Source organism: Nelumbo lutea, chromosome 2, assembly GCF_056320005.1.
Source record: "Nelumbo lutea isolate HS-2025 chromosome 2, American lotus-T2T, whole genome shotgun sequence".
Taxonomy (NCBI): domain Eukaryota; kingdom Viridiplantae; phylum Streptophyta; class Magnoliopsida; order Proteales; family Nelumbonaceae; genus Nelumbo; species Nelumbo lutea.
The window spans coordinates 51,748,349-51,762,914 of NC_142685.1; the positions used below are offsets into that span (position 1 = coordinate 51,748,349).

A 14,566-nucleotide genomic window follows, 5' to 3' on the forward strand; every position below is an offset into this window, starting at 1 on the left:
AGAAATAAAGACTTATTGAATAAATATAAAAAATAAGCTCAAAATTTAGGTTTTTTGAGTAATACTTATTTTTATGAATACACTTATTTGGGCCTTTCTTAAACACAAATAAGTGCTTATTAGTATGGTCCCAACTCAAAATAAGTACTTTGTCAAATAAATACATTAAAATAAGCACTTCCAAAATACTCGTGTCTTTTAATTGGCAAAATGTTCAGTTTCAGCCATTGTTTCAGAATGCTATTGAGGTGAGGCCAAAGGCCTGAGTCTTGAGGCAAGGCTAAGAAAAAAAGGCTTGGCCTCAATAGCCTCATACCCTACTAAGAAGGCTTAGGCCTTGAGTTATTTAAGGCTTATACGTTTGGGCCCTTAACCTCAAAATGTTCAAGGCTTGGGCCTCAATCGTTCGACATGTTAAGGTTAAATATGGAGGTTTATATAAGGCTAAAACAAAAATTTAAGGAAAAAAAAAAACAATGCTTTGTTTTGTATAAGTTAATGTATTGAATAAATAAATAAACATGCAAATAACAAATAAATGCATGTAATTGTTTAAGAAAATAGCTTGCTTTATTGCTCATATTCTGTATTGTTCATGCTTTTATTTTTCTTACCCACTTGCCCACTTCCCCATACTTGATGATTTATTTTACATCACATAGGTGGTCATTATTCACTATGTATATAAGTGCAAGAAACTAAACTAGAATGCTTTATTCTTAAAAGTTGGTTCATGTCCCCGAACTGAAAGTCAGATCAAAGTATCGATCCGATATGCCATAACATATTGGGGGTACTGATGCCCATTTCTAAGGCATTTAAAAAACTATTTTTGTTAATTAAATAACATATAACTAACCATGCTTTTGATGCAAAATTTTGAAAAAAATTAAAAAAGGAGATATGCATAGTTTAAAGTGTTTAAATATTTGATACACCCCTTTCCGCATATTAGGATATATTAATACTAATTTTGTGTCTAATATATCAAATAAGTTATATAAGATTTTAATTTTATATTTTCCATGTTTTTATTGTTTTATTCTTGCTTTTTTACTTGAGACTTATGCGCCCCTATGAAATCCAATCACCTCGCCTCCCTCTGCTTTTACCCTTTTTTAAAACCTTGATTTTAGCCATTAATAAGATTTTTGATAGATTATTTTTTTTTGGGTTTTTTCGTTTCATTCTACTCAAAATCGTAGCTCAATGGTATAGTTTAGGTATCAGTTCGGAATTGATGCCAATTGACGAGCGTTATAGATGGTGTTATTTATAAATTTGAATTGATGTAACCTGTAGTTGAAATCAGAATTCTGAGGGGGTGTCGTACTTTTGCCGCACGATAGATTTGTCCTAAAAAAACAAAAACTCGGAGGCTCGGTTGGGTTGACATCAATCCACCCAATTTGACTCTTGAGTCTAGACCCTAATTTTTTGGGTCGAGTTGGATTGAGGATGGCCCGACCTAAACCTATTGAAATGAGGCGACAGAGCATCGCTTTTTTCCACGAACCTGCGATTCATGGGGAATGTACGGATGTTCCTCAAGGGACGTGGTCGGAAAGAAAAGTTCGTTTTATGCTTCCATTCCCGGCATCACTCGCGGCACCAAGTTCCTCTGCAGGCTGATCCCATGACTCGTCAATCGTAAAGCGTTTCTGTTAAATATCGTATTGTAACTCATCCTCTCCATCTTCCCGCGTCTCGTACCCTACATCTTTGAAAAAGCAGAAGAAAACCCTTCATGTTAAGTAAAGTTCGATTACCTTTCTGAGTCCACTTTTCTATATTCCTGTCTTTTTTTTCCTTTTCATCTTGCGTCGGCATTTGTTTGTAAAGGAAAAGAAGAAAGCAAGTGAAGTGGTTCGTGAGTTCTTTTTGGGTGGCTTGTATGTCCAATTCGCATTTGAAGCCATTAACTAACAAACCCTTATAAAAAGGATTGAAGGATCTATCTCCTGAACTCGCTCGAATTTCTCATGGTAATCTATCGTTACTTCCCAAGAACTAAGGAGTGGCTTATTTTATTTTTGATGTTTTGAGTTGTTTATCATTTTGACGACGATTTAAGAACGGAGCTTGATTTGGGAAAGCTTTGATAAATTATTTTTCTTTTGTTTACTTATTTATGTTCCTTTACAATTAAATTTGCAGATACACGAGCTTGTAGTTTTCTTGTTACTGAGCCAGTGAATCTTGGAAGTAGTTCATAGAAACTATTATGCAACATTAGGTAAACTCATAATTACTGACAGATAGTTTTATCGGGATTTTGACTGTTATAGGTTTTTCTAGGCTACGGTCTGAAAAGGGTTATTTAACCTCTTACAACTGTGTACTGCCATTAGTTTGTTTGTGCCGAAAGGTTCAAATTAGAGATTTGATTTGTCGCATGATGTTTGTAATCTCTAAATCTGATACACCTTGACCTTGTATTGGGAACCTTTTACATGCTCGACTATGTTCAAAGGAGCGGTCATACAAACATTTTATTAGCATGTTACTGCCCCTGCTCTCTTGAAAAGTAAACTAGCAACCAATGATTCCTGATTGTCAAAATACATACTTTTGTCTCTGAAGTGCCCAAGTCACCTCCTAAAATACACTTCTCATGGGCTTTCTGTGCAATTCACTGTGCTTAATACCGATTTGTATTTGATCTCTAAACTCCTTGCACACTGATACATCCTTTTTCTACTGAATTACTTATCCTTAATGCTTATTATTATTCCTGCATAAAACAAAATATGCCAGAGGTCAAACCATATTCTATGGGTTAATAATTGATCTGTCCTGAATCCCAAGTTCTAACATATTTATCTCCAACCAGGCCTTTTTAGATTCAATTTGTGTAGTGAATTTTGTGCACTTTTTTTTTCTTATCTTTTGAATTCTTAAGGGGCTGTTACCCTGAGAATCTTCAGTCGTGTTGTGTAAAATGCTTGCAGATAGATGTGCTACTCTTAATCATCATGTTGTAATTGGAAATTGAAAGTTTTAGGTGTTATTTGATTTCACCTTTTATGTATACTCACTGCTTATTTATTCTTTCCTACTGAAGGCTATTCCTTTCATATAACTTTTTGCTATACTGAGCAATGCTATCTTCTTGTTTCAATACAAATTAGAAGCTAGAAATGAGTACCCCTCATGTTCAATATCATGCTTTGGAGATCGTTTTGAAGGATATCCTTTCTGCAACCAAACCAAGACAAGAGGATTGTGCCATTCGAGTCCATATAATTAACCAGTTCCGAGCTGTGGTTGAATCTGTGGAAAGTCTGCGAGGTAATTAGTTCTATAGTTGTTTATGATATTTAATCTTACATAACATTTTGTTATACAAAGGAATTCATTTTGACTCAATTCTCAATGTTTACTCCACAACAATGAAATAGTCTTGGTGGACCATCAGATGAAAATTATATTCCACTTCTAATGCATTGTGGTTCAATGACTTATACTTTACCTAAAAAACGTAGATCAATTACTGATAACCTGACATTATCCAAAAGAAAAAAACCTGATAACCCAATCTCATTTTCACCCTCTTGTGTGAAAGGGATGCCATTTTTGGCTTGACTACATTCCTAATTCTTGTTCCATACTAGCAAAACTTAATGTTATCTTCTTGTTGGATGACATAGATTATATCCTCCATTTACTTAGACATGGATATGGTGAATTTAATATCAATTCTAGAGATATTATCTCTTCTTTTTGGAATTGGCCTGATATATTTGTTTAGTTAGCAACTGTAGGTAGTATGATCCTGCATGGTTCTCAACGCCCAAAATGCAATTGACATTATCTAAATGAATAAGAAAGGACAAATAAAATGTTCCAAGCCTCTTACAAAGTAGAGAAAACGGCAAAGGCCTTGTGTCTTAGTGTTTTTCTTTTAATGTGCCTTTAATACTGGGAGCCTGTGATATGTAAACGTGGAGAAATAATATTTGGATAACTTAGAGGGACTTTAACTAATGGATAGAGGTGGAACCCCCTGCTAAATGTGCAAAGAATGTTTGGCCCTACCTTTGTTAATTAGCATAAATAAGAAGAGGGGGAAGAACTTTATGGAGATGTACAAGGGCCGCAGTTTGCTGGGCATTATGGGAAGAAAGAAATCAGAGGTTGTTTGAAGATAAAGTAAGAAGTAGGGATGCCCTAATTGACATAATTGACATCATTACATTATGGAGATACATAGGGTGAAATCTATGAAGCTCTTTGATGGAATTCCTGCTGCCAATTTGATGAGAAAATGGGGAAAAGTGGCTGACTCTGTTCCCATGGAGGTAACAATGCCATCTTGGACTCCCCCCAAAAGTGGATTTGTTAAATTGAATTTCGGTGGTAGTAGTGAAGGTAATCCTGGACCATTGGGCATAGGAGGAGCCTTTCGGGATGAGGATGGCAGAATAATGTCTCTATTCTCTGGTCCTATTGGTATTGGGGATTCTTTAAGAGTTGAAATATTAGTTGCAGTTGGAAAGGAATTAAGAAAGCAAAAGAATTAAATCTCTCTAAGCTGATAATTGAAGGAGATTCAAAGCTGGTTATTGACTGGCTCCAAAAGGAGGAGAGAGGGTGGTGGGACTGCATCAATGAGAAAAAGGAAGTTTAGATTCTTGACACAAGGAATGAAAATTTAGTTGATTTGGTTAAGAGGGCTGCCGACTTTTTGGCTGACACATTGTCCAAACAAGGGGTGGGAAGAAGCAATATATTTTGGGCCATGTTGTAATTTTTTATTGCATATGTTCAGTGGAGCTAAGAAAGTTTATCTCCCCTTTGTATTCTCTTTTATCCTTTTTCTATTTAGTGAATTGATTTTCAGTTTTTTATAAAAAACTAATGGATAGTCTATGTTGGCCACTTCATCTCTCTGTATGCTTGAGATTGTATAGTCATCTGTAAAATAATTTTAAGTGAGATTTATATAACTTTTTTTTTCTGTATCTGATTTATGGACAAATTCTAAAAGAAATCTGATAATTGAATAATATAGGATAAGAAATTATGCACTAATAAATAAATAATGATCAACAAGCGAAAATATATTAAAAAATGATAAAGAAATGGCTGGTTCAACTCTTGCATCTTTTTATCTGGGTAACTTGGTGTAGACACCCATTCAAATACATGCACACACACACACACAGCACACAGCACAGTACATGCAATCATGGCTATATTTTATATGTACTAGGTATAACTTAGCGGTGGAGCCAGGGATTTTTTATGAGGGGGACCAAAATCTAAACTTGGGGGGGGGGACCATTGGGGTGGGGAGTGGGGGGAGGGGAAAAATGTAAATGGAAGAGTCTAATTTAAGTGGGGATTTCTGGGCCATAGCGGGGCCATGGCTCCCCTGGCTCTGCCCCTGGTATAACTTCTATCACTATCTTAGACTATATATACATATTCTTTTGTTTTTTACTTTTTTGGATCATATTCTAAATTAAGATGGACTAATAGATGTTAGATAACCAAGTTCACTTAAGATATCTGTTTGAGTGAGCCGAATAGGGGTAGTTTAGTAATCTCATGTCAGTTAAGTACTTTGCTTATGTGGCTGTTTTATTAGAGTACTCTGCTCCACACTTAAGTGAGGGCAGTTTAGTCTTTGTAAGTGTAATTAGAACCTAATAAACATAAGGGGGTCGACTGAATGGGTGACTAATCAGTTTTCGACTAAACCCTCCTGTTCTCTCTTTCTCTTGTCTTCTTCCTCATCTTCTTCTTCTTCACTGGGTCGAATTACTGTAGCTGCTCTAAAACATGGTATCAGAGCGAGGTTTCTGACCTGCTTTAGCTTGCAAAGCATCTCAGCTGTGTTCGTGATACCTTCTTCTTCGTTTCTGGTTAGTTAATGGAGAGAGTTGGTTCGCCCTAGGTCTGAGACATCTCAGCTCGTTGCTCTCTGCTGCGCACAATTTTCTTCATCAAGGAAGGTGATTTCAACAATGAATGGTTGGCTGATACTCTCAAAGGAAGGTTGGTTATTTAGTCCTTTTGTGTTGCTGGTATTTCTGGGTAGGAACCCTTCAAGAATTAGTTAGTACTGATTAGAACTTAGAGAACTAGGTTCATTGTTGCCCTAAGAAGGGCTGTGTGTGCAGTAGCTGAATGGTGTACGGCTGCTGTGAGTTGTTGAGTGGTGTTAGGGCTGCTGTAGGTGGCCGAGTGGTGTAAGGTGGAATGCAGTGACCTTGCCAAGCTCCTTGTGGTCGTGTAATGTCCTCTTAAGTGTGTTAAACAAGTCTAAACTGGCCGAGTGGTGTAAGGTGGAATGCAGTGACCTTGCTAAGCTCCTTGTGGTCGTGTAATGTCCTCTTAAGTGTGTTAAACAAATCTGAACTGGGTGTAGCAGTTTGACTGTGTTGTGGTGCTTGTGATGCACAATTTTTTTTTATTGAGTGGTTGTAAGAGGGCCTACTGTTGTGTTGTGGTGCTTGTGATGCTTATGTGGGTCGTAGGTGTGTGAAGTCAGCAGTAGTGTGAAGAAGAACAAGTGTGTGCTCCCACTGTTGTGTTTAGGGGCTGCAATAGGTGCTGAAGTATCAAACTGTGAACAACATCAATCAGCTTGTAGCTGAGAAGTAAGGTTAGAGGCAACTGTGAAAGAGTACAGTGGCAGCAATAGGAGATGGCTACAATGATCAGGAACCTAATGTGGTAATTTCCTCCGACTACCTAGGGGTACAAATGACCTCAATTAAGTTGAATGGGGAGAACTTTGTTCCATGGGCTAAATCGGTGGAAGTGTTTCTCAAGGCAAAGAAGAAAGTAAAGCATGTAAGAGATGAGAAGCCACCGGAGGACTCTCCATGGTTTGATGATTGGGAGCAAGAAGATGCTCAAATCATGACTTGGCTGTGGAATAGTATGGAACCCAAAATTAGTGCCAACTTCATGTTCCTTGATACGGCTAAGGATATATGGGAGCATGCTAAGAAGCTATATTCTGGGCAAGATAACACAATAAGAGTGTATCAACTTTATCAGGAGTATTTTGATTTACAACAATGAACCAAAACACTAGAAGAGTACTATGCTAGCATGAAGAATATAAGGAATGAACTCAATGTCTATCACCCCCTTACTCTAGATATTAAAGTTCAGTAACAACAAAGGGAGCAACTAGATGTTACAAGATTTTTAGTGGGGTTAAAGTCGGAATATGAACCAGTTAGAGCCCAAATATTGGGGGGCTCTACTCTTTCTACACTCGAGGAAGTATTCTCAAAGAGGCCATGGGGCTGTGTGGAGTTCTTTGGGACAAACAGAGAACTCCACACAGTCTGATAGGTTAGCACTTGTGACAGCTAGAGGGGTTGGACATAGTACAAGAGGGGGAGGTCATGCTCCCCGAGGAGGCCGTGGTAGTTCCATGATTAGTCGGGGTGGTCGTGACTCAGGGGGAGGCCGTGGCAGAGGGAAGAATAACTCTACAAGGAAATGTACTCATTGTGGTAGAGAGGGACACAAAGTGAATTTCTGTTATGATCTACATGGCCATCCCTCTAAATGGGCTAATCATGCTGTAGCAGGTGAGGTTGATATCAGTGACAGTAAACTGGCAGACCGAACTCCTCCCACATCTACATCTACCTTTGGGAGGGAAATGGTGAGCGTACCGCGTGATGAGTATGAACAGTTCCTTTAAACTACTTCACATCATACCACTGCCACACTTGCCCAATCTGGTATTGCTTGCATGTCATCTAAAACCTCTCCCTGGATTATTGACTTTGGAGCCTCAGATCATATGATCGGGACTCCAGGTGTGTTCTCTTCTCTTTCTGAAACCTCCACATCACAAACTGTTACACTTGCCAATGGGTCGGCATCTCCCATATGTGGTGTTGGTAATGTTGACATGGCTTCTGTGCCCTTATCATCTGTTTTATATGTCCCTAAGTTTCCATTCAATCTTATGTCTGTTAGTAAAATAACCAAAGTTCTTAACTGTTCTGTTACCTTCTTTCCTTCCACTTGTGTTTTTCAGGCTCTCAAGATTTTGGTCCCATCATTGAGTCATTTGTCAGTTTTGCAATGTGAGTCATGTTAGTTTGGGAAACATTGTCGTGTGTCCTTCAGTCCAAGAGTTGAGAGTCGTATGTTGAGTCCTTTTTCTTTGGTTTATTCAGATGTTTGGGGTCCAATCAAAATAGAGTCTTATAATGGGTACAAGTATTTTGTCTCCTTTATTGATGATTGTTCAAGAATGACATGGATTTACTTAATGAAAGAAATAAGTGATTTGTTTTTCATTTTTCAAAAATTCCATGCTGAAATACGCACACAATTTGGTGTTCCAATCAAAATTTTCCATTCAGATAATGATCGTGAATACTTTTTTACTTCATTTCAACAGTATTTAGAACAACATGGCATTATTCATCAGACATCATGTGCATACACCCCTCAACAAAATGGCAGTATTTAGAACAACATGGCATTTAGAACGGAAGAACCGTCAGCTTCTTGAAACTGCTCGGTCTATTCTTCACCACATGAATGTTCCTAAACGTTTTTGGAGTGATGCTGTACTCACTGCATGTTTTCTCATTAATCGGATGCCCTCCTTCATCCTTCATGGTCGGTCCCCCTTCTCTATCTTGTTTACCACTTTATCTCCATTCCCATTAATTCCTCGTGTTTTTGGTTGTGTGTGCTTTGTCCACAATCTGAGCTCTGGAATAGACAAACTAGATGCACGCTCAATTAAATGTGTCTTCCTTGGCTACTCGCGGACTCAAAAAGGGTACAAGTGTTATAATCCCATTACCCGGAAGTGCTATGTTTGCCCTGTTGTCACCTTTTTTGAGTCAGTCCCCTTCTTCTCAAGTCCTGAAGCGCCTTTGTCTCCACCCGGACTTCCTCTTCCTCTCCCTGTTAGTGATCTAGTTCCAGATGTTGTTGTTGGAGTAGACTCATCACCTCATCCCGTGCAGATCACCACCGAACGTCCACCAATCCGGCAAGTGTATACACGTCGAACAACACCGGCCCCTCCTCCAGCTTCTACCTCATCTGCGGATCTTCTCATGGCTCCTATTGTTGAACCTTCAGACCTTGACCTACCCATTGCCTTACGGAAAGGTAAACGCAGTTCTACCCTCCATCCCATTTCCAATTTTGTTTCATTATGTCGTCTTTTTACATCACATCGCCAGTTTGTTTCCCTTTTATCCTCTATTTCCATACCTAACAATGTTCAAGAAGCTCTCAGTTCACCTGATTGGCGGCGGGCAATGGAGGAGGAACTTTCTGCTCTTCAACATACTCAAACGTGGGAACTTACTACTCTCCACCTGATAAGCATGTTGTGGGATGTAAATGGGTGTATACTGTGAAATACTTGCCAGATGGTAGTGTGGAGCGTCTGAAGGTCAGGCTTGTTGCTAAAGGTTACTCACAATTGTATGGAGTGGACTACATGGAGACATTCTCTCTAGTGGCTAAGATTGGTTCTGTTCGTGTACTAATTTCCCTGGCAGTTATGTATGATTGGCCTCTGTTTCAGTTTGATATAAAAAATGCCTTTCTCTATGGTGATCTTGTGGAGGAGGTATATATGGAGCAACTACCTGGGTTTGTTGCTCAGGGGGAGGATGGTAAGGTATGTAGATTGAAGAAGGCAATTTATGGGCTGTAACAATCGCCGCGTGCTTGGTTTGGGAAGTTCAGTGAAGTGGTGAAGAGTTTTGGAATGAAGCAGTGCTAGGTAGATCACTCAGTGTTCAACTATGACTCAGAAGCTGAGAAGATTCTATTAGTGGTCTATGTGGATGATATTGTCATTACTGGCAGTGATAAATTGGGCATTGGCAAATTAAAGGTATTTTTGCAAAATCATTTCCAAACAAAAGATCTTGGAACATTGAAATATTTCTTGGGAATAGAGGTTGCCAGGTCAAAACAAGGTGTAAATCTGTGCCAAAGAAAATATGTTCTTGATCTATTGGAAGAAACATGACTGTTAGGTGCAAAACCAGCTGAGACCCCTATGGAACCAAATGTTAAGTTGAGCAGTGATACAAGAGAAGTATTTGAAGATCCTGGAAGGTATAGACGATTAGTGGGGAAGCTGAACTATCTGACTATCGCGAGACCCGGCATATCCTTTGCAGTCAGTGTGGTGAGCCAATTCATGCAAAACCCTCGTATACCTCACTGGGATGCAATTCTTAGAATTGTGAGGCATCTAAAAGGAGCTCCAAGCCGTGGACTATTGTATAAATCGGGAGGAAAACTTGAAGTAGTGGGGTATACAGATGCAGACTGGGCAGGCTCAGTGAATGGTAGAAGATCTACTACGGGCTATTGCACATTTCTTGGAGGAAATTTTGTGACGTGGAAGAGTAAAAAGCAGACGGTTGTGGCCAGAAGTAGTGCTGAAGCTGAGTATAGGGCCATGGCACATACTACCCGTGAGTTAGTGTGGTTGAGGAATCTTCTACAAGAAATTGGGTTTCACATGGATAAACCTATGAGACTGTATTGTGACAACCAAGCTGCACTCCATATCTCATCCAATCCTGTATTTCATGAGAGAACAAAGCACATAGAGGTTGATTGCCACTTTGTGAGGGAGAAGGTTCTTGCTGGAGAGATAAACACAGAACATGTGGGCTCAAATGATCAATGGGCAGATTTGTTTACAAAAGCTCTAAACTCAGGGAAAGTGAACCATCTATGTAACAAGCTGGGATTATATGACATATATTCTCTAGCTTGAGGGGGAGTGTTAGAGTGAGCCGAATAGGGGTAGTTTAGTAATCTCATGTCAGTTAAGTACTTTGCTTATGTGGCTGTTTTATTAGAGTACTCTGCCCCACACTTAAGTGAGGGCAGTTTAGTCTTTGTAAGTGTAATTAGAACTTAATAAACATAAGGGGGTCGACTGAATGGGTGACTAATCAGTTTTCGACCAAACCCTCCTGTTCTCTCTTTCTCTTGTCTTCTTCCTTCTTCACTGGGTCGGATTACTGTAGCTGCTCTAAAACAATGTCTTTTCCCTTACAAAATTATGTTTCACTTGTGAAAATTCACTGTCACTAGATATTACTTCTACTTATATGGTTGGGTATGGGTGCTATCATTTTTATGATGCAAATAGGTACAACTGTTGAGCCATTTGGATCATTTGTTTCAAATCTATACACAAGATGGGGAGACTTGGATATTTCTGTTGAAGTACCCAATGATTCACTTGTTTCTGCTGCGGGAAAAAGGCATAAGCAGGACATACTAAAGGATATACGAAAAGCTTTGAGAAAGAGAGGTAATGTATTTTCCCCTGCATTTATTCTTTCTTTCTTTCTTTCTTTTGTCATCATCACCATCATATATAATTTTTGTGTCTCTATATCACATTGCTTGCATGTGGACCTTTTTTGGATGCAAATTTGCATATTTTAATTTAAGATTAGTGCTCAACATAGTTGTAAGGCCCAGCTATGTTGTATGGAGCAGATTGTTGGGCAGTCGAGAAACAACATGTCCAGAAAATGAGTGTGGCAGAAACGCAAATGCTAGGATGGATGAATGAAAAAACTAGAAAGGATAGGATCAAGAAAGAAGTCATCCGTAGGAACCTAGGAGTAGTTGCAATAGGTGATAAAATGAGAGAGAGTAGACTATGATGGTTTGGTCACGTGCATGCAAGACCACTAATAGATCCAGTTAGAAGAAGTGATTTGTTACAAGTTAAAGGGGCTAGAAGAGCTAGGGGTAGACCAAAAATGACATGGGTAGAAGCAGTAAAAAATGATTTAAGGACTAATAATGACGTCGAGCTCTTTTCAGACCTTTCAAGGGAGGAGATCTCTCACTTTCCGAGCAACAGGATCTGGATCAGGCCTGTTCCATCAAAACTAGCCTTTTTGTTTGGTCTGCAGTGCTGGATAAGATTTTAACCAAGGAGAATTTAGCTAGAAGAGGTTTAGAAGTAACAGTTCTGGAATGCAGATTCTGTAATGGAAATGTGGAAAGTACTAGTCACTTATTACTGCATTGTGACTTCACTTACTGGGTTTGGACAAGACTGCTAGTGTTTTTTGGAGTTAATTTTTGTTTTCCAAAGGATGTGAAGGATTTCCTAGAGGCTTGGTTCCTAGGTGGCCTCAGCAAGGCTGGAAAAGTAGCTTGGAGTATCCTCCCCGCTGCTGTTTTCTGGGCAGTGTGGGGTGAAAGAACTATTAGAATTTTTGAAGGAAGGCAGAAATCAAAATAAGAGGTGCTCAACAGGATTATGGGAATGGTGTTTTCGTGGATGACAAACCATCCACTCTTTAAAAACCAGCAAACTTGTTCTTTTTTTGAGCCTGATTTCCTTTTTGTAAGAAGAGCATAGTGTTCTTTTGAGTTGTTTTTCAGAGCTTGGCTTTTCTGAGATTTTTCTGTCTATTTCTGCTGTACAGTCTCTCATTGTACAGGCGCCTTTTGTATGCTGCCCTTTTGTTATTAATGAATTACTTTACCTTACAGTTTTAAAAAAAAAAACAGTGGATATGGCTTTAAATAGAATATTCATAAAAAAGATATGGCTTTAAATAGAATGGATTGGCCAAATAAGATTCATGTAACCAACCCCATATAGTTGGAATAAAGCATGGATGATGATGACAGTGACTTTCTACTTCAATTGGAAGATAGAAGAAGTTCAAGGAGTCTGATCAAATGATCATGACAGAAACCTAAAATGATTATATTATTATGAAGACATATCATGTACTTTATACATACTAACATGCCTATTCATTTAGATTATCCAATCTTCCTATCTATCCACATGAATTACCTACTTGAGTATTAGTTTTCTATGTACATTTTGCAGTGCTAACCATCCATTAGAAGGCAAAATTTTTTGTGACCAGATGCTAATATTAACTGATTGACTTGATTTTTAGGCGAATTATGATGCAATGTTCAACTCTTTCATTGGATGATTAATATCTATGAGCAGGTGAACCAATTATAGATTTGGTGGAAAACAGGTTATTATAATCAATGTTTTAAAACGCGGAGGCGTGACGCGAGGCGTTCCACTACCTAGAGGCATGAGGCATAGTTCAGAACGCAAGAGGCGTAAGCCTCACGAACACAAGGAGGCGTAAGCCTCACGAACACAAAGCCTCCTTAAGAGGAGGGGGGTTAGGAGGAGGATGAAGAGAATGGGGGGATCTTATTTTTTTCTTTATTTTTAATAAAAATCTTTTATATTAAGAAGAACAAAGATGCATAACATTAGTTCAAAGGGGGGGGTCTTGTCGAAGTGAAGAGCAAGACCCCCCTGACTCAAAAAAAAAAAAAAAACAAATTGGGCTGCATCGAAAAGGGAGCGGGGGGATCTGGGGGGCGAAGCTCCCCAGCCGAAGGGGCAAGGGGGGTTAGTGCAAAATCTTTATTTTCTATTATTTCATATATATTTGTACTGTACAATTTGCAATTGCACATGCAACAATATTACACACTTTTTCTTTGTTTGGTAAGACACGTTTGTTTTATTATTGTTTTCTTAGTATATGTTTGGCAACGATGTTGCAGATACAACACCGTTTTCTGAAAACGGTGTTGCTGATGTGTGGGTTGGAAGCACCATTTTATGAGAAAATGATGCATTTTTTTTGTTTAATTTGGAAACGTTGTTGTTAGGTAGAACGTTTCTTCGAGCAATAACAACACTTTTTGTTTGATACCAGTGCTCCGTGTTTGTTTTCAGCACCAGTTCCCATTATAGGAAGTCATTGCCACATCGCGTCCTCGTTGATAGCAATGAGCTGCAATATGAGAAAACACCAAATTTGGCATTGCTCCAAATCACGCCTTCTTGATTTCCAAGGTGTTGCTTGGAGCACCGTTTTTTATGGAAAAGTGGTTCCAAACAAACAAGTGTTTCCTAGAGCACCATTTTTCTGATGTGGTGCTGATGTGTCACCGTTCTTTTGAGCAACGACATCGATGCCAAACAGACATTTAGAAATCAGCATAATGTTGCTGCCATGTTGACACATTGCCATCCAACCATTAGCATGAAATGTCAGAAAGTACGTCTCATAGAAAATAGGTTTTATCAAGTTCCAAGATGAAGCATTGTTTACTGTCCTTTGGAAAAACAGTTACCAAAATATAAGATGACACCATTTATACAAAAATGCTGAATTGGCACACTATTTTGTATTTTCTCATACAATGGTACCAAACATCCCCTAAAAGATTCTTTTGTTGGGCTTAGCCTTCACATGGTTCTTATTACCTATTGATCTAAAACGGGTACTTGTGATCCCTTTTGATTTTCTCCTTAAACTTATCAACTAGTTGAAACAAAAATGCATCATATTTAATTTTAGCCCCGGCTTTGACGTGTCAATGATTAGAGATTAAGTGCTTTTTTTTCTCTAACAATATAGGCTCAGTTCGGAAAGAGTATAAATATAAATATAGTATAAATACATACCAAATAATACAAAATACAAAGTTTTATACTCTATATATTTGTATTTGTACTCCTTCAAAACCTAAAGTTGCGTTCGTTTTTGGTGTAAATACA

At 38.5% G+C, this 14,566-nt stretch overlaps 1 protein-coding gene across 9 annotated transcripts; it reads left to right on the forward strand.

Annotated features, from left to right (window-relative positions):
* Positions 1 to 1,315: 1,315 nt before the first annotated feature.
* On the forward strand, positions 1,316 to 14,257 carry LOC148870648 (protein HESO1-like). Of its 9 annotated transcripts, none has more exons than XR_016107350.1 (5): positions 1,316 to 1,985; positions 2,158 to 2,236; positions 3,132 to 3,291; positions 11,135 to 11,299; positions 13,014 to 13,348. XR_016107350.1 is itself a non-coding variant. In XM_088970439.1 (5 exons), the coding sequence occupies exons 3-5, from the start codon at positions 3,141 to 3,143 to the stop codon at positions 13,933 to 13,935; spliced, it is 513 nt and encodes a 170-aa protein (XP_088826565.1). In that variant the 5' UTR covers positions 1,316 to 1,985; positions 2,158 to 2,236; positions 3,132 to 3,140; the 3' UTR covers positions 13,936 to 14,257. The 9 variants fall into 9 exon arrangements, 5 of the variants coding, with proteins under 5 accessions (XP_088826565.1, XP_088826566.1, XP_088826568.1 ...); XM_088970439.1 differs by lacking the exon at positions 13,014 to 13,348 and adding an exon at positions 13,739 to 14,257; XM_088970440.1 differs by lacking the exon at positions 13,014 to 13,348 and adding an exon at positions 13,739 to 14,257 and having other exon boundaries at positions 3,135 to 3,291.
* The last annotated feature ends 309 nt before the right edge of the window (positions 14,258 to 14,566 follow it).